General features: G+C 44.1%; 1 protein-coding gene across 2 annotated transcripts in view; it reads left to right on the top strand.

The window, feature by feature from the left end:
- Window positions 1-2681, top strand: part of COPS2 (COP9 signalosome subunit 2) — a 79721-nt gene extending 77040 nt beyond the window's left edge. For both annotated transcript variants that reach the window (XM_073568462.1, XM_073568461.1), the window contains exon 13: window positions 1937-2681. In XM_073568462.1, coding sequence (XP_073424563.1) covers window positions 1937-2081 — 145 coding nt within the window. In that variant the 3' untranslated portion in view covers window positions 2082-2681. The remainder of the gene's footprint in view (window positions 1-1936) is intronic.
- The last annotated feature ends 18699 nt before the right edge of the window (window positions 2682-21380 follow it).

The raw sequence follows: 21380 nt of genomic DNA, 5'->3' as shown, positions 1-21380 counted from the left end.
GTTGTTCCAAACATCTGGAAAAACTAACCACAGATCTGTGGATGTTGACTTGCTCAATTCCTTCTGTCTCTTTGTGTAATCATAGGCAGACTTGCTTTTGAAATCCGAACTCTGTGGGATTTGTCTCATCACTTCCAGGACTCCTTGTTGTTCTTTACACTGCTGTTAGTTTTGAGGACACTTTTAATCTTGACCAGATTTCTAACTCCCGGTTGCTCAAATTCAGCCCCAAATTTGCAAAACCATTTACACCATGGTCCACTGTTGCATGCAGACACTTATTATTCTACCGTTCTCCAGCCAGCCAAATATTCCAAATTTTGACTCATCTGTCATGGGCAACTGCTTCCATGTTTGTGTACCACAGATCCTATGGTTTTATGCATAGTTAATTTGCGTGGTCTTGTTTCTATATCAAAGGCATGGATTTTTGGCCACAATTCTTCTGTCAAGGTCACTTCTGGCCAGATATTTCCAAGCAGTAAGTGTGGCTGGGTCCAACTGTTGCTGCCAGTTCAAAGCTGATGGCGGTAATGCACATTTTCCTTTTTCATGGCAAGTAAGCATTAGTTGTTTGCTGCACTGCATTAACGGGAACCTGTCGCCAGGTTTTCCCAATATAAAGTACGGCAACCACTTTTAAGGCCACTTTTACAGCATTTTAGTATGTTGTATGCGTGTCCTCATACTACGAAGAGAAGAGGTCCGGATCCAGAATATAGACGACCATTGGCCCGGACCGCACAGTTTCTGGGTATAGTAAAAGGTCTTTTCTGTGCTATGCATACAAGAACGCTGTGAAAGAGGCCTTACAGGGGTTGTCTGGTCCAAATTGATAAGTCTGTAGTCACTCTGTGTGACTGCAGACTTATGAATCTCCCCAGAGCACACACTATGCGCTACTGGGATTTGCCGGTTTCAGACCCGGGACCGGCGGGTATGTCTGAAATATACATACTTCCGGCCAATGGATGCAGCCTCACTCTAAACACTTGTATGAAGCGAGGCCGCGCCCTCTAGTCGGCGACATCACTAGATGAAAGGCGACCTCGCTCCATACAAGTGTATGGAGCGAGGCCATGACCACTGACCAGGAATATGTATGACTCGTACTTGCCTTCCGGTCCCCACTCAGAAACCGGCAACAGCACTTAGTGCGTACGCTGGGTGGATTCATAAGTCTGCAGTCTCACAGACTGGAATCGGACAACCCCTTTAATGATGGTGGCTGTACATTTTACTGGGAAAACGTTGTGGCAAATTCCTTCTCTGACCTATGCATCTATTATGCTCAATGTTGATTGTTTCTTGGTGCTACAAAAGAGCTTGAGCAACACATCCTGGAACCCCAGTCTACTTTGAAATCTTTGCTTGAGTGAGACCTTGCTGATGCAGTATAATTACCTTGTGTCTCAGCCCTACTATAACGTGTTACACGAAACGGTCCTTTCCAACCTCACCTTTTGAAGCAGCACCTTTCTGTTCCTAACCTAGTTTTACGCCCTCTTCAGAGCTGTTTCTGTTTACGTTGATGATTGTGTTTCAACCTACTTATGAAAATGATGATCATTATGACCTGTTTGATAATGGGTTACTCATATACCTGATTATAATACTACAAAATGCCTGTCTTTGTACAAGTGTACCTAGAAGAATTGATTCTGTTTTGAAGGCAGAGTGGTGACACCAAATATTGATTTGATTTAGATTTCTCTTTTGTTCATTCACTTTGCTTTGTTTTAATTGATAAAAATCATACTAGCACTTATATTCTTGAAGTCATTCTTACATTGCACTTGTATATGCATATATTATACACACAAATATATATATATACATTTTTCTCCCTTATATTATACACATGATTTAAAGTCAGATTAAGGCCAATAAGTATTAATACTAAGTGTTTTTTTTTTTCTGTTTTTTGATTGTAAAGCACTATTCATGGACGGATTGATCAAGTAAACCAACTCCTGGAACTGGACCATCAAAAGCGAGGTGGCGCACGATACACGGCTCTAGATAAATGGACCAATCAGTTGAATTCTCTCAACCAGGCTGTAGTCAGCAAGCTTGCTTAACAGAGAACAAGCTTTTACATAGCAAAACAAGTACTTAAAGGCAACAGTGCAGTTATATAACCCTTAAAAAGGACTTTGGATTGGTAAAGACGAACTACTGTGGGTTGGTGTTGCACCCTGAAAAAAATCACAACAAAAGGAAGTGCTTTTCAGTCAGCTGGTATGTGTTTCGCTGCTGCATTTTTCCCAAGAGAATAAACGTAAACAGCTTTAACCTCCAGAAGATAACCAAAATATCACAGGATCTATGCTGTATTGTCATCCTGCCCTGTAAAATGTAACATTCTAGTAAAGTTTGCCACAGGCAAATCATGTCCGGAGCGAAGGTTTTGTCACCATTTTAAATCTACACATTACAGTTGGTTTGGTATAAACGTATTTTACCTTAAAGAAAAAGAAAATATGTAAAATAACCTGCAATAACTTGAATGCGTATCCTTTCAAAACTTCCTTGTATAAACTGATCTGCTGGCTGCATTTAGCAAGAATGAAATGAACATATCTGTTCCCGAATAGATATATTCATTTGTAGATGGCACATAGAAGGTGGCACACAGTCACTTAGGTTTGAAGCAGCAAAATAAACACCTCGGAAAAGAATCTGTGTATTTCTTGCTTAGAAACAAGACATTAACATCCATTTGGCAGGATAGAATTGTTTGCAGTGTTTTTTTTTTTTTTAAGGTAGTGTTGATGGCGCTTTCCATTTAACACAAAACACAGCTTCATTTCTCTTAAATATACTTGACAACATAAACTATAGAAAAGTTGAAGCTGAATAAATGAGAAATATTTATTTCTTACCTGTGTCGAATGTGTATTGTCATCCTAGCTACAGATAACGGTCAGCTTGTTTTCTCTCCAAAAGTTTTTTTTTATTTTTTAAAGAATTTCAGCCTTTCTTGCATAGCATACATCTTTGTCTTACGTAAAGCTTGGTGGAATGAAATTTGTGCTGAATATTAGTCCTGTTCTCACGAAAGAAATCAAAGTTCTTAGAGGTACGGCTTATCTCCAGTGTAAAATGAAAATCACAATGTTCGCTCACTTTGATCCTCATGCTCACTATATTTGTGAAGCTTTTCGCTTTAAAGTTCAGTTTGTGCACCGTACTATTTTCTTCTTTTCGCACAACGAGTTATTGTCTGCCATGCTACAGATAGTGAAGCTGCAGTCCATTTGTTCTGTCTTTAAGCCTACTAGGTCACATTCTACCTCCTGTCTTCACACACTGCAGAATGAGAAACTGAATGGCTAATTCATTGCCTATGCTGCTGTGATCACAGGACTTTATTATTTAGAAACTTCAGCAAGGAAATTCAGCTTGTTGTCCCCGATATCATAGAATATTAGAGATGGAAGGGACTTCCAGGGTCATCGTATCCAACCCCCTGCTCAATTCAGGATTCACTAAACCATCTGAGACAGATGTCTGTTCAGCCTCTGTTTGAAGACTTCCATTGAAGGAGAACTCGCCACCTCTCATGGCAACCTGTTCCACTCACTGATAACCCTCACTGTCAAAAAGTTTTCTTTAATATCTAATCTGTATGTTCATGTTTATTAGTACCTAACAAATGTTTATTTAGGCATTTATCTTTTCAGCAAGGACAGAGCGCAGTACTGAGGTGGTTTTAGTCTCTTCCTACTTAGCCCCATGCTGGAATTTAAGTTCCACCTGAAACTGATAAATATTATAGAACATTTATTAATTGTAGATTTGAAACCGGAGGAGCTCTAACACTAGATATGTTAATTCTCAAAACGTTCTATATTGTGCATGTAAATTATATTCATCTTTCTAGACAGATCAATTGACCTTTTCTCCTAACTGTATTTGTTTTAAGCGCCCATGAGTCTCATCGAAGATGAAATAAACAGCACCACCTCTCTCCTGCTGGTGACCTTCACCTCTAACTCTCCATCAGGTCACTCATTGAATTTGCACCAGTGCTTGGGACCGGTTGCCATCTTCCTTTCTGGGCTGCAGGGGTCCATGACTTTTGGTATTGATATTGACATCAAGCTGGAGTCAGGGGTTTGCCTGTTTGAGCCCACCTATTTTAGCATTTGTTCCTAAACAAATTATAGAGGTCGCTGCTTGGCAAATATCTGTAAATATAACTTATGAATAAATGTAAGTATTTTCTAATTACCGTATTAATAATTGCTAAAGTTTTTAGTTCTATTTATTTTTTTTCCAGTTTTTCATTTCACAAAAAACTGAAGCATTCAACTTTTATTATTTTTTTTTTTTGTGTATAGGTATGGTAGAAAGCTACCTGGTTACTATAAATGGCTGTTAAAATTTCTTAAAAGGAACCTATCACATGAAAAAAAGCTGTTACTCTGCAGGTTAATAGGGTTCTAATCCTGCCTGCCACTTTGAGTCCTGCTAACGGGGGAAAATCAACTTTATTCCCCCCGGTAGCATTCACATTTCAGTGACGGGGGTTGCACCAGCACGGGTTCAGTCACCGTATACAGAGCAGCGACTATAAACCCGCCCCAGGTACTGACTGACATCTGGTCCTAATGCTGATCCTGCTGTCAGTCAGTGCTGGGGGCATTGTTACAGCCGCCACTCTCTATACACATAGAGATGACTGAATGCCGCCAGAAAGAATAAAGTTCATTTTCCCTTGGCAGTGGGGCTCAAAGTGTAGGCACCAAGCAGGTTCATAACAATATTAACATGCAGATTAACCCCATATCTGCATTTTTTTCCCTTCACCCATGACAGCACATCTGAGAGAGGGATCTGCCCAGCCAGGACAGGAACCTACTAAAATATAAGGGCAGTACCTCTCCCGCGCTTCAGTTGGGTTCCTGTCCTTGATGGGATTCCTGTGCTGAAAGACGGACGGTACCTGTAATGGATGAAAGGAAAAGTCCCAGGGCTGTCCCTACGTCGAAAGAGTAGGTCTCGTACCTGCGGCTCCGGCCTTCGTGTGCTGGAAGCGCCGTCCGTGGGTCCCCCGGGGGCTTGGTGTACAAGTGGGCCACACAGTCGGCTCTGTCCTGGCTTGATCCACCGCACCACCCTACCCTTGCACTCCCCGCGCCGGCTCCCAGCTGAGCTTGGCGTGGGTGAGCGGCTGGGGTGGCTTCCGGGTGCCACTGACGTCACGGGCAAGATTGCAGGCCGCAAGGCATGCCAGTAGGCGCGCCCGGGTGACATCAGGAAAGCGCCGGAGGCAAGATCGCGGCGCCCTGCGCGACGCCGGCCGGTATTGGAATGGAGCGTGTCCGGCCGACGTTTGCGGGGGAAGGGGGGGCAGGAACCGGAAGGAAGGCAAGATGGCCTTTAAGGGCAAGCAGCGGAGCAGGTGGCTGCTGAGGTTAGACGAAGGTGGACCTAAGCGATTAGCAGCAGCCGTAGTCACTGCCACCAGTGCAGCCCACTGCTCACCATCAGCATGGACACAAGGGATTCAGTCGTCCAAGTGCCTGGAGCAGCAGCCGTCCCAGCCAGAGGTCCCAGGACTCCTCTGTGTCCAGAGAGGATATGTTATGTGTACCACCACAGCCTCCAAGTCCGATACCCTTGACTGACAAGTGGTGAGTGATCTCCGTGAATGTCAATCATGTTATTGATAGACCCCTATTGTTTGTTTAAATCTTTAGGAGTAGCCTAGGAAGGCTTTGGGGAAGAAGAACAGGGACTGCGCTCTGTTCAAAATCCCCCTAGCAATGGATTGGCAGAAGGACCTCTGCTCCAACTGCATCCAAAGAACCACTGGTGAGGAGACCCCCAATTTTGCAGCATGCCTTCGGTCTGTTATTAGGTCTGAAGTGGAGGGCTCCCTTAAAACACTGCTGAGGAACGGGAAGAAAAAGAGTGAAGAGCTTCCCTCTAACTCCTCTTCATAGTCATCAAAGGGCCTAATTTATGTTGAATCCTCGTCCTCCTTGGATAATGATACAGAAGGTAGACCGTGTTTTCCCGTAGAGGACACGGATAGTCTACTTAAGGCCATTAGAAGAACTATGGGCCTGAAAGGAGAAAACAACCAAGTCTTCTGAAGATGTCATGTTTGGGGGATTAGAGAAAAAGAAAAAATGAACCTTCGCGGTCAACGCTAATGTTCATGCCCTCATTAATAGGGAATGGAGGAGGCCAGAGAAATCGGGGGCCCCTGCCCTCATGTGCTAAAAGGTGTTCTTTTGAAGAGAAGGATGTAGAATAGGTTCCTAGAATTGATGCAGTGGTGTCCAGGTCATCTAAAAGACCAGCGCTCCCCTTAGAATACTCAGGGGTAGATAAGACAGCGGATACTTATCTGAGACACACATGGGAGGCGGCAGCAGGAGGACTGAAGCCAGCAATTGCTGGAACTCGTGCCGCACGTTCCCGAATTGTTTGGCTACAGCAGCTAGAGGAGCAACTTAAGTCCAAGGTGGTGAGAGAATCCTGTCAGATATGTATCTGTTACACAGAGCCGCAGCATTTTTGGCAGATACATCTGCCGACTTTGAGACTGGAGGCCAGGTCGGCTTGGTTATCAAATGCAGCAAGGTGTGCCTTATGGCTCAAAGGCTATCCAGGGGATTTGCAGTCAAAGAGCAAGCTATGTTCCCTACCGTGTGATGGCCAATTTTTATTTTGGAAAGAAACGGATGACATTCTGGAGCAAGTGAGTGAGAGGAAAAAGGGCTTTCCCAGGTTCTCAGGGGAACAAAGAAGGTCGTCTTTTCAGAGGAGAAAATTCAGTAGAGGACGTCCCCCAGGAGAGAGAAGTAAATGGAAGGACAGGGGAAAAAGGGAGTCCGGATTGTCCTGAAAACCAGAGATCCTGGGCCTGGAGGATAAGCCAGTCTTGCGCGAGGTTCTGGGCGAACAGAAGGAAAGGGGATTTTTTCCCCCATTCCCCCCCTCTTTTTGATAAAAAAAGCCGGATAGCTCAATCGGGACTAGTATAAATCTCAAAGGTCTCAATCGCTGGGTGAAAAATCATACCTTTTAAGATGGAGTCAGTGAATACAGCCTTAAAACTTCTTCATCACAATTGTTTTATGGTGGTAGTCAACTTAAAGGATGCATACTACCACATCCCGATCCATCCGGATTATCAGAAATACTTGAGGGTAGCACTATACATTCATGGCGAACTCAGACATTTTCATTTCCAAGCTCTTCCATTTGGCATGGCAATAGCCCCGAGAGTATTCACCAATGTGATAGCGGAGATGACGGCCTTCTTCTGTATCCAGAACACGGTTATTATTCCTTATCTATAGGAGGAGGATCAGAGGAACACTGTGCTGCGCAGTTGAAAGAGGTGTCTGTGACCCTACAAGAACCTGGCTGGATGATGAATACTCAAAAATCAAGGCTACAACCCCTAAAGGGTACAGGCCTTCTTGGGCCTTGTTCTGGACTCCGAGCTGCAGGCTTGCCCAAAGACAAGGTAGAGAAGGTGGTAAACCTAACCTCTACAGCCATAGAGCGGCCACAAATGACCCTGAGAAATGCAATGTCCCTGTTGGGAACCCTAACGTCCTGAATGGCAGCAGTCAAATGGGCCCAATTCCATACCAGACAGCTGTAGTGGGAGATACTGTCAGTGCAAAGATCGTTAAAAGGGCGTTTAGAAGGGAAGGTAAATCTTTCCTCAGAAGTCAGAGACTCCTTCAGATGGTGGACAGACAGGGTAAATTTGACATCAGGGGTTCCATGGGAAAGACGATTAAGCAACGTGAACTTAAAAGACGCGAGTATCTCAGGGTGAGGGGCACACCTAAGAAGTCAGGCGATTCAGGGGTCTTGGGCGCTTCAGGAGCTGGAGTCGCCATCGAATCTAAAAGAACTATGGGCGGTAGAGAGGGCTCTAGAAAACTTTCTCCCTCTCCTCCTGGGTCGCGATATCCACGTTATGTCAGACAACCGGGCTATGGTAGCGTACATTAATCACCAGGGGGGAACAAGGTCCTTCTCGATAATGGTAGCAGCCAACAACATTTTCCTGATGGCAAAACAACATCTCGTCCCTTACGGCACTACACATAAGGGGGGCAGGGAACATCGAGGCAGACTTCCTAAGTCGCAAAAGACTAAAGCAGGGGGAATGGGCCTTGAACCCCAGAGTTTTCCAGCAGATAGGCCAGCTATGGGGAGTGCCGGAAATAGATCTGTTTGTCAACAAAAACAACAGGTAAAGAAGCTCTGTTCTCTAAACCCAAGGGAAAACACGTTCTCGGTAGACTCCCTTCAGATTCCCTGGAACTTCAAGATTGATTACGCATTTCCTCCAGTAGCCTTGATTCCAGCACTTGTGAGGAAAATCAGAAAGGATCAAACAAGATGGATTGATTGCCCCCCTTCTGGCCAAAAAGACTTAGACATTATCCGTATTAGGAAAAAACAATCAGATCCTTGGATCCTGACGGAGATTCCAGACCTTCTCAGTCAGGGGCCAGTATTCTACGCCCAGGTAAAGGGGTTCCATCTAGCTGCTTGGAATTTGAAAGGGCACTACTGAGTAGCAGGGGGTTTTCACCAGGGCTAGTTTCCACCTTGCTGAAGAGTAAGAAACCCATAACTACAAGGATCTATGGCAGAACATGGAGTAAATTCCTAGAATTTTTAGGAAGGCAATTAGGCCAAAAACCTCCGATCAGTCCCATCTTAGTGGTTTTGAACTGGGGTTAGCTACTAGTACCCTTAAGGTCCAGGTGTCTGCCTTGGGTGCATTGTACAGCTGTAACCTTGCGGATAATACATGAGTGGCAAGATTTATAAAATCCTGTGATAGATCCAGACCAGTCCCAATCCTGAAGGTTTCTCCATAGGATCTGAACTTGGTGTTAGAGGCTCTGAAAAAAGGAGCCGTTTGAACCCATACATGAGTTGTCAGTGAAATATCTTGCCCTAAAAGCGATCATTGGTGGCTCTGTCATCAGCCTGTAGAGTGATTGACTTGCAGGCCCTTTCTATAAATCCTCCTTATACGCAAATATATGAGGATTGGCTTGTGTTGAAACCAGATCCAGCTTATCTTCCCAAGGTTGCATCAAAGTTTCATCGAAGTCAGGAGAGTATCCTACCCTCCTGTGATAACCCTAAGAATTCAGGGGAGAGGAAGTTTCATAGCCTGGATGTTAGAAGGGCACTGTTAGAATATATGACTAGCCAGTGGAGGATGTCCCAGCCCCTATTAATAGCCTTCCAAGGTAGTAGGAAGGGTTATGGGGTGTCGAAGGGTACCATTGCCTGGTGGATTAGGGAGGCCATTAGTGTAGCTTACTCTGCTAGTGGTGCTCTGCTTCCTGATGGCATCAAGGCTCACTCCACCAGAGCCGTGGCGACCTCTTGGGCAGAGAAAGCAGAGATATCAATTGACCAAATCTGTAAGGCCGCTACCTGGGCCTCACCATCCACCTTCTTTAGGCACTATAGATTGGATCTATCCTCCTCTGCTGACTTGACCTTTGGTAGAAGGGTGCTGTAAGTGGTGGGCCCTCCCTAAGGCAAGGTTCACATTACGTTAAGCAGCCTGTTCAACACATAATGCAGCCCGTCAATGCTAACTGTATGCTATACCCGCACAGATGATTCATCTGTGCTAGCGGTGACGGAGCCTCAGACGCTGCAGACCGCGTCCGAGGTTCCATCAGTGAATGACGGCACATCGCAAACGCGTGCCGCTTTACGGCATGCATTGCGATGCGCTCGACAATGGGGCGTTACACCGCGGTGTAACGCAGTCCATCTAACGGACTGCCTAACGTAATGTGAACTCAGCCTAAGGTGTTTCAAATTCTCCAAAAGTCTTGTGTGTGCTGTCATGGGTGAAAGGAAAACACAAGGTTATTTTCCAGAGCCCATAACAGCACCCATATATACCCCCTTTTTCACCTTATGGGTGTGCACTATAGTTGGGTGTATTTATAATGTGGTGTTGGTTATATGTAACCAACTGAAGCGGGGGAGAGGTACCGCCCTTATTTTTCAGTAGGTTCCTGTCCTGGCTGGGCGGATCCCTCTCAGGTGTGCTGTGATGGGCTCTGGAAGAACTAGCTACCGGTAAGTAACCTTGGTGTTTCATGTGACAGGTTCCCATTAAACATTTATCATATAGGGACTACAATCCTTTTCTACTTATAAGGGTGTATGGACCCATTCAGAGTTGTAAGTCCTCCATTTTGTATCTCCCTGTGTTAGCAAAGAGAATAATAAAAAGAGTAATAATTGTCACACAAGTAAAACAAAATTTTCTATATAAGCGGCCAGCGTGCCTCTTCCTTGATGATCACCGGGGATAGAGATGCCAGGCTTCCGAAAACATGTTACAAATTGGTTCTGTCAGCTATTTCACGTTGGTTAGAACATATCATTCATTTTTAAAAGTATATGAGGGGCTGCTGATAAGTTTTTGGCTTTACCCAGAAAGAAAGGAGATAGGAAAATGAAACTTTACAGAAAAATATTCAGAATTGAGAGTCCTTAGTGGTTGATACCTTTTAATGGCTAACTGAAAAGATGGTAACACATTTACATTACATTTACATTAACTTTACATTTATTCCACATACTCTCCACCGATGTCAACACACTTCTTACATCAGTATTCCAAGTTCTGTAAGTCTTGCAAAAAGGATTTCGGTTGTGCCTCAAACCAGGCATCCATAACAGCCATGGCCTCAGAAATAGTGTGAAATTTGGTACCCTTGAGGTGTTTCTTCAGGTTTGGAAACCTGATAGGCGGAGGGAGCAAGATCTGGAGAATAAGGTGGGTGGTCAACCAGCTGGCAGCCCAGATCTGCCAGTTTTGCCTTGGTCGCTTGTGCAGTGTGAGTGGAGGCGTTGTCTTGCAGGAACAAGATTCCTTTGGACAGCTTGCTGCATCTTTTGGCCTTCAGAGCTGCCTTCAATTGGTCCGAAAGTTAAATGTAATACCTTGCATTGATGATGGAACCCTTTTGAAGGTGGTCCACTAGCAGCACACCCTCCTTGTCCCAGAACACATATGCCATCACCTTAGTGGCTGATTTTTGCATCCTGAACTTCTTTGGCCGAGGAGAACCACTGTGCCTCCATTCTCGTGACTGCTCCTTGGTTTTAGGGTCATACAAATTCATGTCTCATCCATAGTGACTAGTCGATCCAGGAAGTTCTTATCAGTTTGGAAATACTGACAAATGGACTGGGAAGTTTTCACTCACATGCTTTTCTGATCATTTGGGGACCCACTTTGCAGATAGCTTCTTCATGTGCAAATGTTCATGGATAATTACACAAACCTGTTCACGGGAAATCCCCATGATGTCTTGCCTGCTATTGCTATAGCTGAAATTCGCTGATTCTCCAGTATGAAGTTGTGCACAGCATCGATGATCTCTGGAACAACAACCACTCGGTTGTCTAGGGCGTTCATCGTCGTTGGTGCTGAAGTGGCCAGTTTTAAATTTGGCAACCCAGTTCTTAACTGTAGAATATGTAGGGCATTGATCCCCCAATGTCTGTAACATATCACCATGAATATACTTCATGGATTTTCCTTGCAGAAACAAGAATTTTATTTCTCCTCTGCTCTCATTTGCTGTGAATATCGCATTAAACTCCGCTCTTTTGTTTTCTGGCGTGTGTAGAACACGGTTGCCATAAGCTAAAAACACAAAATTTTGAAAACATACACTGCTCAAAAAATAAAGGGAACACTAAAATACCACATCCTAGAAATCACTGAATGAAATATTCCAGTTGAAAATCTTAATTCATTACATAGAGGAATGTGTTGAGAACAATAAAACATAAAAATGATCAATGTAAATCAAAATATCCCGTGTAGGTCTGGATTTGGAATGATACTCAAAATCAAAGTGGAAAATCAAATTACAGGCTGATCCAACGTCAGTGGAAATGCCTCAAGACAAGGAAATGATGCTCAGTATTGTGTGTGTGGCCTCCACATGCCTGTATGACCTCCCTAAAACACCTGGGCATGCTCCTGATGAGGCAGCAGATGGTCTTCTGAGGGATCTCCCAGACCTGGGCTAAAGCATCCGCCAACTTCTGGGCAGTCTGTGGTGTAACGTGACTTTGGTGGATGGAGCGAGACATGATGTCCCAGATGGGCCCAATCGGATTCAGGTCTGGGGAACGTGCGGGCCAGTCCATAGCTTCCATGCCTTCATCTTGCAGGAACTGCTGACACACTCCAGCCACATGCGGTCTGGCATTGTCCTGCATTAGGAGGAACCAAGGGCCAACCGCACCAGCATATGGTCTCACAAGGGGTCTGAGGATCTCATCTTGGTACAGTCACTCTCACTCTCATATCTGTCACATGTGGTCAGTGTGAACCTGCTTTCATCTGTGAAGAGCACAGGGCTCCAGTGGCGAATTTGCCAATCCTGATCTTCTGTGGCAAATGCCAAGCGTTCTGCACAGTGTTGGGCTGTGAGCACAACCCCCATCTGTGGATGTCGGGCACTCAGACCATCCTCATGGAGTCAGTTTCTAACCGTTTGTATAGACACTTGCACATTTGTGGCCTGCTGGAGGTCATTTTGCAGGGCTCTGGCAGTGTTCCTCCTTGCACAAAGGCTGAGGTAGCGGTCCTGCTGCTGGGTTGCTGCCCTCCTATGGCCCCCTCCACGTCTCCTGGTGTACTGGCCTGTCTCCTGGTAGGACCTCCAGCCTCTGGAAACTACGCTGACAGACACAGCAAACCTTGCCACAGCTCGCATTGATGTGCCATCCTGGATGAGTTGCACTACCTGAGCCACTTGTGTGGGTTGTAGAGTCTGTCTCATGCTACCACGAGTGTGAAAGCACAACCAACATTCAAAAGTGACCAAAACATCAGCCATAAAGCATTGGTACTAAGATTTTGTTTGTGGTCCCCACCTGCAGAACCACTCCTTTATTGAGTGTGTCTTGATAATTGCCAATAATTTCCATCTGTTTTCTATTCCATTTGCACAACAGCATGTGAAATTGATTGTCAGTCAGTGTTGCTTCCTAAGTGGACAGTTTGATTTCACAGAAGTTTGATTTACTTGGAGTCATATTCTGCTGTTTTAGTGTTCCCTTTATTTTTTTGAGCAGTGTATATTAGACACACAAGGCTTTCATGTGATGTAACATTGGTTACCATAGAAACAAAAAAATCATAAAGCCAAAGACTTTGCAGCCCCTCGTAGATTATAAGCACAATACAGTACAAAATTTACATTATGTTCATAGCCAAAAACCTTTCAACATTCAATGCGGGGTAAGACTTGTACCCCCATGTTTTACACACCTTTATATAACCTTTACTGCTTGCCACTCAGTTTGGTAGAATTAGTTTTGACTTTATCGATGAGCATCCTCCCCCCCTCTGTCCTCCTATCGGCACCCCCGCAACGTCATAGCAAGGGGGCGATCATTGCCATGGTTACCCAATGTCATGACATCTGGGTCGCCAGGCACTAACAAGCTTGTTTGACCATGCACAGTGCATGGTGGACAAGCTTGTGTCTGCATCACTGATGTGTTACAAAGCATAGCAATGCCTGTGCATTGCTATGCTTTATAACTGGTGAAATAGTGGGACTAAGTAAAAAAAAAAAAAATTTGCAAAAATATTTATTAAAAAAATCACAAAATAAAAATACATCGTACCTATAACTAAATATTTTTATGAAAAAATAAAATAAACTACACTTTTGGTATTGGTGCCTCATTAACGACCCACCCTATAAAACTGTCCCACTACTTTAACCCCTCCAGTGAACACAGTAAAAAACCATAAAAATGGTTCCTTTTCATCATACTGCCGAATAAAATGTGATCAAAAAGATGAATGTAAATAAAAATGGTATAGCTGAAAATGTCATCATGTCCTGCAAAAATCAAGCCGCCATACAGCTCCATCAGCGGAAAAGTTAAAAAGTTATAGCTCTCAGAATAAAGCGATGCAAAAATAATTATTCTAAAACATTACTTTTAGTGTAAAAGTGACAAAATATAAAAAAATAAATGTGATATCACTGTAATACTTACTGACCCGAAAAATAAAGCTACCTTATGAATTTTACCACATGCAAAACTGCATTAATAAAACAATTCCTGAATTGCTGCTTTTTGTTCATTCTGACTCCCAAAAATCAGAATAGAAAGCGATCAAAAAATGTTATGTGACCGAAAATGGTACCAATAGATACATCAACTCGTTCTGCAAAAAACAAGCCCTCACATGACTCTGTGGGCTGAAATATGGAAAAATTATAGGTCTCAAAATATGGCGATGCAATAAAAAGCATCTTTTAGTGTGTGACAGCAGCCAAACATAAAACAATATAAATCTGGTATCGCTGTAATTTCCCCTACCATGAAGAATAAAATTGTCTAAACAATTATAATCCGCGAGGAACGGCGTAAAAAAATAAAACCAATTCTTGACCTGCTACTGATTATTTTTTCATTCTGTCTCCCAAAGATCGCAGTAAGGCTCTGCTCATATTTATCCTGTGCTCTGTGCTGAGTGCTAACACCGGGGTTTCCATGTAAATCCCTGAAGCACGTTATTCAGACGGAACCCCCGGCGGAAGATTCCCTATAAAGAGTCAGATGGAGGCACTGTGGATGCTGTCTAGCTCTTGTTCCGGCGGTGTCAGTCTTTGTAGAAGTGCATAGAAGCGCGGTCAACCACAGTTTTGTAGCTCTGCTGCCTTATTAGGGCTTCATTTGAATCACGTCACTTGGAGATTTAGATGGAAACCCCAAGCAAGTGCTCAGCGTAGAGCACAGGATAAATGTGTTCCTAAATGTTATGTAAAATGTTTACAACAAAAGCTTCAACTCAATCCATAAAAAAGCAAGTCCCCACTCAGGTCTGTTATCTGTTAATGGAAATGTAGGTGCTTCCATATTACTGGTAGTACAAAGGCTCTGGAAAAGCGCTATGGCTCCTCACCCGCCCCCCAAAGAAATCCTGCAAATTCTGTGCTCAAATCCCTCCCACCCTTCTAAGCCCCTGTGTGCCTAAACCACATTTAGGGTCCACATGTTTGGCATTTCTGTAGTGATGAGAGCCCGCCTTTTTCACGGGTGTGTGTCTTCAGCAGCATGAGCTGGGCATTACAACGTACTGGACGCTAGAATGGCAGTTTGCAATATTGATTCAGCAACATCCACTGCTTGTGTCGATTTTGGCTCCATGGGTGGTTTTCAGAAACTACACCTGTAGATAAATTCCCGAAGGGTGTCACTTGAATGGGGATTCTGCTCTTCTAGCATGGGCTGAGTATGTGGAGTATGCAAACTATTCTGGGAAAATCTGCGCTCCAGGAGTCAAAGAGCACTCTGTCCCTAACGAGTCTGGCCGTATGACTAAGTGGTATTGTACAGCCACATATGGGATATTTCTACATTCAGCAGAAATTGTGGGACAAATTTTGGTGCCATTTTTGCCCATTTTCCACTGTGAAAATATAAAACCTGGGGCTAAAACTACATTTTGGTGATATAAATGTAATTATTTTTTCTTCACTGCCCAATGGTATAAAATTCTGTGACATACTTGTGTCAGTATGATGACTACACACAGGTGCGTAACTACCGCAGTCGTAGCTGCGACAGGGTCCAGAGTGCTTAGGGGCCCGCTCGCGAGTTTGTACTTTGAAGGTGAGCTGTGTAGTGGGCGTGTCAGGTGAGTAGCAGCCTCTGGGAGCTGCAGCCGATCATTGGCTGTGCAACTCTGTGCTTTGATTGGCTGCCAGGCTGCAATTGGCCTGACGCAATGGCTGTTCTGTGCGCACAGGACCTGTGATGAGGTCACAGGAGGGAAGGAGTCAGGGGTCACATGATCAGGGGCCTCAGTGTATACAGGACTCTGCTGTGCTGGTTTTCATGGTGCTGGATGAGGGTAAGTTTATGTGTGGGGTCAGGAGGGGTTTACAGGGTGGATGTAGCAGAGCCGTGTGTGTACAAGGTGTACGGAGCAGAGCCGTGTGTGTACGAAGTGTATGGAGCACAGCTGCGCATGTACAAGGTGTACGGAGCGGAGATGGGCATGTATTTTGGCATGGGGGGCCCATTTGGAAATTTGCATCGGGGCCCATAACTTTTTAGTTATGCCACTGCCTGTAAGCTGCCTCTGTCAAACTGCAGATATGCCCACATTGAACTCTGTCTGCAGAAGAGATGTCACAACACAGCGCCAGCATCTTCCAGCAAGAGAGGAGCAGGACAGATGACAGGGTGGTGCTGTGAGTAGGAGCTCAGGCTGCTTCCTGCACCTGGGGCCGGAGGTGTCTGTGCAGTGAGGACAGTCAGGGAAGCTGCAGCGGGGGCCATTATACAGCGTGAGAGCTAATGCGGGGGTCATTATACAGTATGGGAGATAATGCGGGAGCCAGTATACAGCATGTTAGCTATTGCGGGGGCCATTAAATAGTGTTAGAGCTAATTTGGGGGTCATTATACAGCAGATGAGCTAATGCGAGGGCCATTATACAGCATGAGAGCAAATGTGGGAGTCATTATACAGTATGGGAGCTAATGCAGGGAGTCATTATATAGTATGGAAGCTAATGCTGGTGCCAGTATGCAGCGTGTTACCTATTGTGGGGGCCATTATGTAGTGTTAGAGCTAATTTGGGGGTCATTATACAGTAGAGTTTAACCCTTTTACCCAGTGGCATAACTACAAAGTTATGGGCCCCGGTGCGAAGTTTCAAATGGGGCCCCCCATGCCAAAATACACGCGTGACTCCGCACACCTTGTACACGCATGGCTCCGCACTCCTTGTACACGCGTATCTCCGCTCCGCACACATCGTACATTCGTGTCTCCGCTCCGTACACCTCGTACACGCGCGGCTCCGCTCCGTACACTCGTGGCTCCGCTCTGTACACAAACGGCTCCTCTCCATCCACCTCATACACATGCGGCTCTGCTCCTTCCACTCCTACATACGCGGTTCCGCTCTGTCCACCTCATACACATGCAGCTCCGCTCCATACACTTCATACACACACGGCTCCGCTCCGTCCACCTCATACACACGCGGCTCCGCTCTTTACACTTCGTACACACCTGGCTTCTCTCCATACACCTCATACACACGCGGCTCCGCTTCGTACACAAACGGCTCCACTCCATACACTTCGTACACACATCTCCGCTCCAAAAACAAAACACAAAACAAATATCCTGGAAAAAAAAAGTAAAAAAATATATTGCAAAAATTGCATTAAGGTAGTAATAATAGTAATAATAAGGGTATTTAGTTAACATAATTTTGATCAAAATAATGTAGAAGCCATCCCGCCACGTCAAGGCAACCCCCGTGGGACTGTCCTAACTCTTGTATTTAAAACCTTTCCATTTGTCAAGTGATGTAAATGTGAACAAGGACAGAGGGACTGAACCACCAGTAATAGTATAGGCCAGACAGGATGGATTTTCTAACTCAGAAACAGGGCGGTCACACCCTTATATGCACAGAATGCACAATGAAACAAATGAGAAACTGGGTCTGAGCAGAAAAAATAAATTAATGTGCATGCAAAATGTAATTGCATATGAACACATGACCTTTACACAGAGAAAACCAAAAACACAAAACAAATATCCTGGAATAAAAAAGTAAAAAATATATTGCAAAAATTGCATGAAGGTAGTAATAATAGTAATAATAAGGGTATTTAGTTAACATAATTTTGATCAAAAAGTTTAACACATCTCCGCTCCGTACACCTTGTACACACACGGGTCTGCTACATCCATCCTGTAAAACTCTCCTGACCCCACACATAAACTTACCCTCATCCAGCACCATGACAGCCAGCACAGCAGAGTCCTGCATACACCGAGGCCCCTGATCATGTGACCCCTGACTCCTCCCCTCCTGTGACATCACAGGTCCTGTGCGCACCGAGCAGCCATTGCATCAGGCCAGTTGCAGCCTGGCAGCAAATGAAAGCACGGAGCTGCACAGCGATCGGGCTCGTAAGCAGTCAGGGCCCTGTCGCAGCTGCGACCTCGATAGTTATGCCCCCGCTTACAGGTACAGTGTCGGCATTCAGCGTCGGGGACATATGCTCTTATGCCACCAGTCTATAGGACAGACAGCGGTAGTTACGGGAGATTATGTTTCCCTGCAATACAGTGGACCTTAACTACATTGGCATGCTGCGCACGCCGACTTAGTTAACAGGCAGTAACTCTGGGTGGGACACTCAGAACAAGGGGCCCAGGGTGAACGCACCATTTGCCCTCCCGTAGCTACGCTACTGTATAACACACAAAATAGTTAATAAATAAAATTTACTACATGTCTATTTCCCATCAGCATCATTTTTGAAACACTTTTTTTTGTTAGGAAGTTAGAAGGTTTAAAAGTTTTCAAGCAAAATTTGAAGTTTGATTCATTTGATGTTACTTTTAGGGGCCTATGTGACAGAAAATACCCAAAATTGACACCATTTTAAAAACTGAAACCCTCAAAGTGCTCAATCCACATACAATATTTTACTTAATCCTTCAGGTACTTCACAGGAATGAAAGCAATGTGGAAGGAAAAAATTAAAATGTTACTCTTTCCCATAAAAATGTTGATTTAGACCCAAATTTTCACCAGGGTAATAGGAAAAAATGGACCATACAATTTGTTGTGCAATTTCTGGTGAGTACACTGATACCCCATATGTGGTGGGAAAACTACTGTTTATTCACACAGCAGGGCTCAGAATGGAAGGCGCATCATTTGACTTTTGGAATTCAAAATTGTCTGGAATCGATAGTTGATGCCATGCTGTGTTTTCAGAGCCCCTGTTGTGCCTAAACAGTGGACACCCCATGCAAATGACCACATTTTTTAAGCTACACCCCTCAAAAAACCTATCTAGAGGTGTGGTGAGCACCTTGATCGCAGTTGCGTTACAGAATTTTACAACGTTGAGCCGTGAAAATGAAAACAAAAATCCATTTTTCCTGCAAAGAAGTTGGTTTTCCCCAAAATTTTTCATTTTCACAAAGGTAACAGAAAAAAATGGACCTTAAAGTTTTCTTGTTCAGTTTCTCTTTAGCACACTTATACCCCATATATGGTGGAAATATATGTTTGGGCATACAGCAAAGCTCAGATGGGAAAGAGCGCCAACTGAACTTTGGAGCTTAATTTTGGCTGGAATAGATTGCAGATGCGATGTCACATTAGAAGAGTCCTTGATGTGCCAAAACAGCAGAAATCCCCCTCAAATGACCCCATTTTGAAAGCTACACCTCTCAAGGAATTAATCTAGTAGTGAGTATTTTTACCCTTCAGGCGATTCACAGAATTGTATAACATTATGCTGAGTAAATTACCACTTTTTTCACTAAAATGTTGTTTTGGCACCAAGTTTTTAATTTTTTAAAAGGATAATAGGAGAAAATGAATGGTACAATTTGTTATGCAATTTCTCCTGAGTAAGCCAATACCTCATATGCAGTCAAAAACTACTTTTGAAGCACAGTGCAAAGCCAAGAAGGGAAGAAGAACCATATTGTAGTTCATATTTTGCTGGAATGGTTTGAGGGTGCATGTGACATTGGTAAAACCCCCTGAGGTGCCAGAACAGCAGAAACCCTCATTATACAAACTACACCACAATCCAAATCATCTAGGGGCTAATTACATTTTTATAGCACAAATTATGTTTTAATTTTTATAAGGGCCAATAGGAAAAATGGTCCTCACAGTTTGTTGTGCAACTTCTTTTGAGTGCACCAATACCCTACATGTTATCTGGAAATACTTTTGAGGCACAGTGGAAAGCTCAGAAGGGAAGGAGCGACATATTATAGTGCAGATTTTGTTGTTATGGTTTGCGGATACCATGACCAACTGGAAGAGCCCATAAGGTGACAGAAAAGGTGAATCTCCGCATGTGACCCCATTTTACAAACTACACCTCTCAATTAATTCATCTTTCGGTGCATTGATCATATTGGCACCACAGGTGTGTCACAGAATTTTATACCATTGGACAGTGAAGAAAAAAATAATTACCGGATTTTGACCATTATAAGACTCACCCCAAATTTTGGGGTGCAAAATAGGATATTTTTTTTAAATAAAATGGTGTGTCTTATATTCCCTTTTAACGGTAGCTTACCTGAAGGGCGGCTGTGGTGATGTGTAGTCACATGGGCAGGGTGGCAGTAGGGGGGTGATGCAGCAGTAACTTGGATCTCAGAAGGTGTCGTCAACGGTGAGCGGAGTCTGTTTTCCCCAATGATAACCTTGCAGTGGGGTGGCCATTTTCCCAAAACCCACCACAGGGATATCATAGGGAACTCTGCTGACCAGCGCCAACACCCTCTGAAATCCCAGGCACCGCATCATTACCCTGCTCCTGCCGTCACCAGCCTCCTTAAGCAGCGACCTTGCCTACTGTGACCCTGGCATGCTCACTTCAGATAAGACGCACCCCCATTTTCCTCCCAAATTTGGAGAAAAAAGGTCTGTCTTATAATCTGAAAAATAAGGTACATTTTTACTACAAAAAAAATATTTTGAGCCCCAAATTTTACATTTTCACATGGGAAAATGGGTAAAAATGGACCCAAAATTTGTCAGTTTCTGCTAAATGTAGAAATACCCCACATACTGTACAGTACTGCTTAGCCACACGGTAAGACTCATGAGAGAAGGAGTGTTATTTAACTCATGGAGAACAAATTATGGTAGAATAGTTTGCGGTCTCCATATACAGAGCTCCTAAGTGCTAGAAGAGTAGAATCCCCTCTCTAGTGACCCCATTTTGGAGATTGCACCCCACTAGAAATGTATCTACAGCAGTGGATGTTGCTGAGTGAAAATTGCCAATCTGACAATGTAATAACCAGTATGTTGTAGTGCCCATCTCGTCCTTCTGGAGACTTGCACCATTAAATTAAATGGGCTCTCATCGCTATAGAAATTCCAAATATGTGGACGCTAAATGTCGTTTAGGTACACTGTGGGGCTCGGAAGGGAAGGGGGCTTTTGATTTTGGAGTGCAGTATTCACTGGATTTCTTTTGAGGGGGTGATGAGCCAGAGCACTTTTCCAGAGCCTTTGTGCTACCAGTAATGTGGAAGCCCCCTTTATTTCCAATGACAGATGACAGTCAGTGTTATCCTTCTTTTCAGAGGTGCACAAACCTGTGGCTGACTGCACTTTTACACACAGTTAAAAAAAAAGGATACCGCCGGATCATAAGCCAGACAGAGTCCTCAGTGTCTCCATCTGCCTCATTCTAGGGAATATTCCACCTGGGGTTCCATCTGAATCATGTATTTCACAGATTTACATGGAAACCTCAGTGCAAGCCCTCAG

This window comes from Dendrobates tinctorius, unplaced genomic scaffold, assembly GCF_039654945.1.
Source record: "Dendrobates tinctorius isolate UK_male_01 unplaced genomic scaffold, ASM3965494v1 ptg000022l, whole genome shotgun sequence".
Classification (NCBI taxonomy): domain Eukaryota; kingdom Metazoa; phylum Chordata; class Amphibia; order Anura; family Dendrobatidae; genus Dendrobates; species Dendrobates tinctorius.
This window is presented reverse-complemented; position numbering and strand designations above follow the sequence as displayed.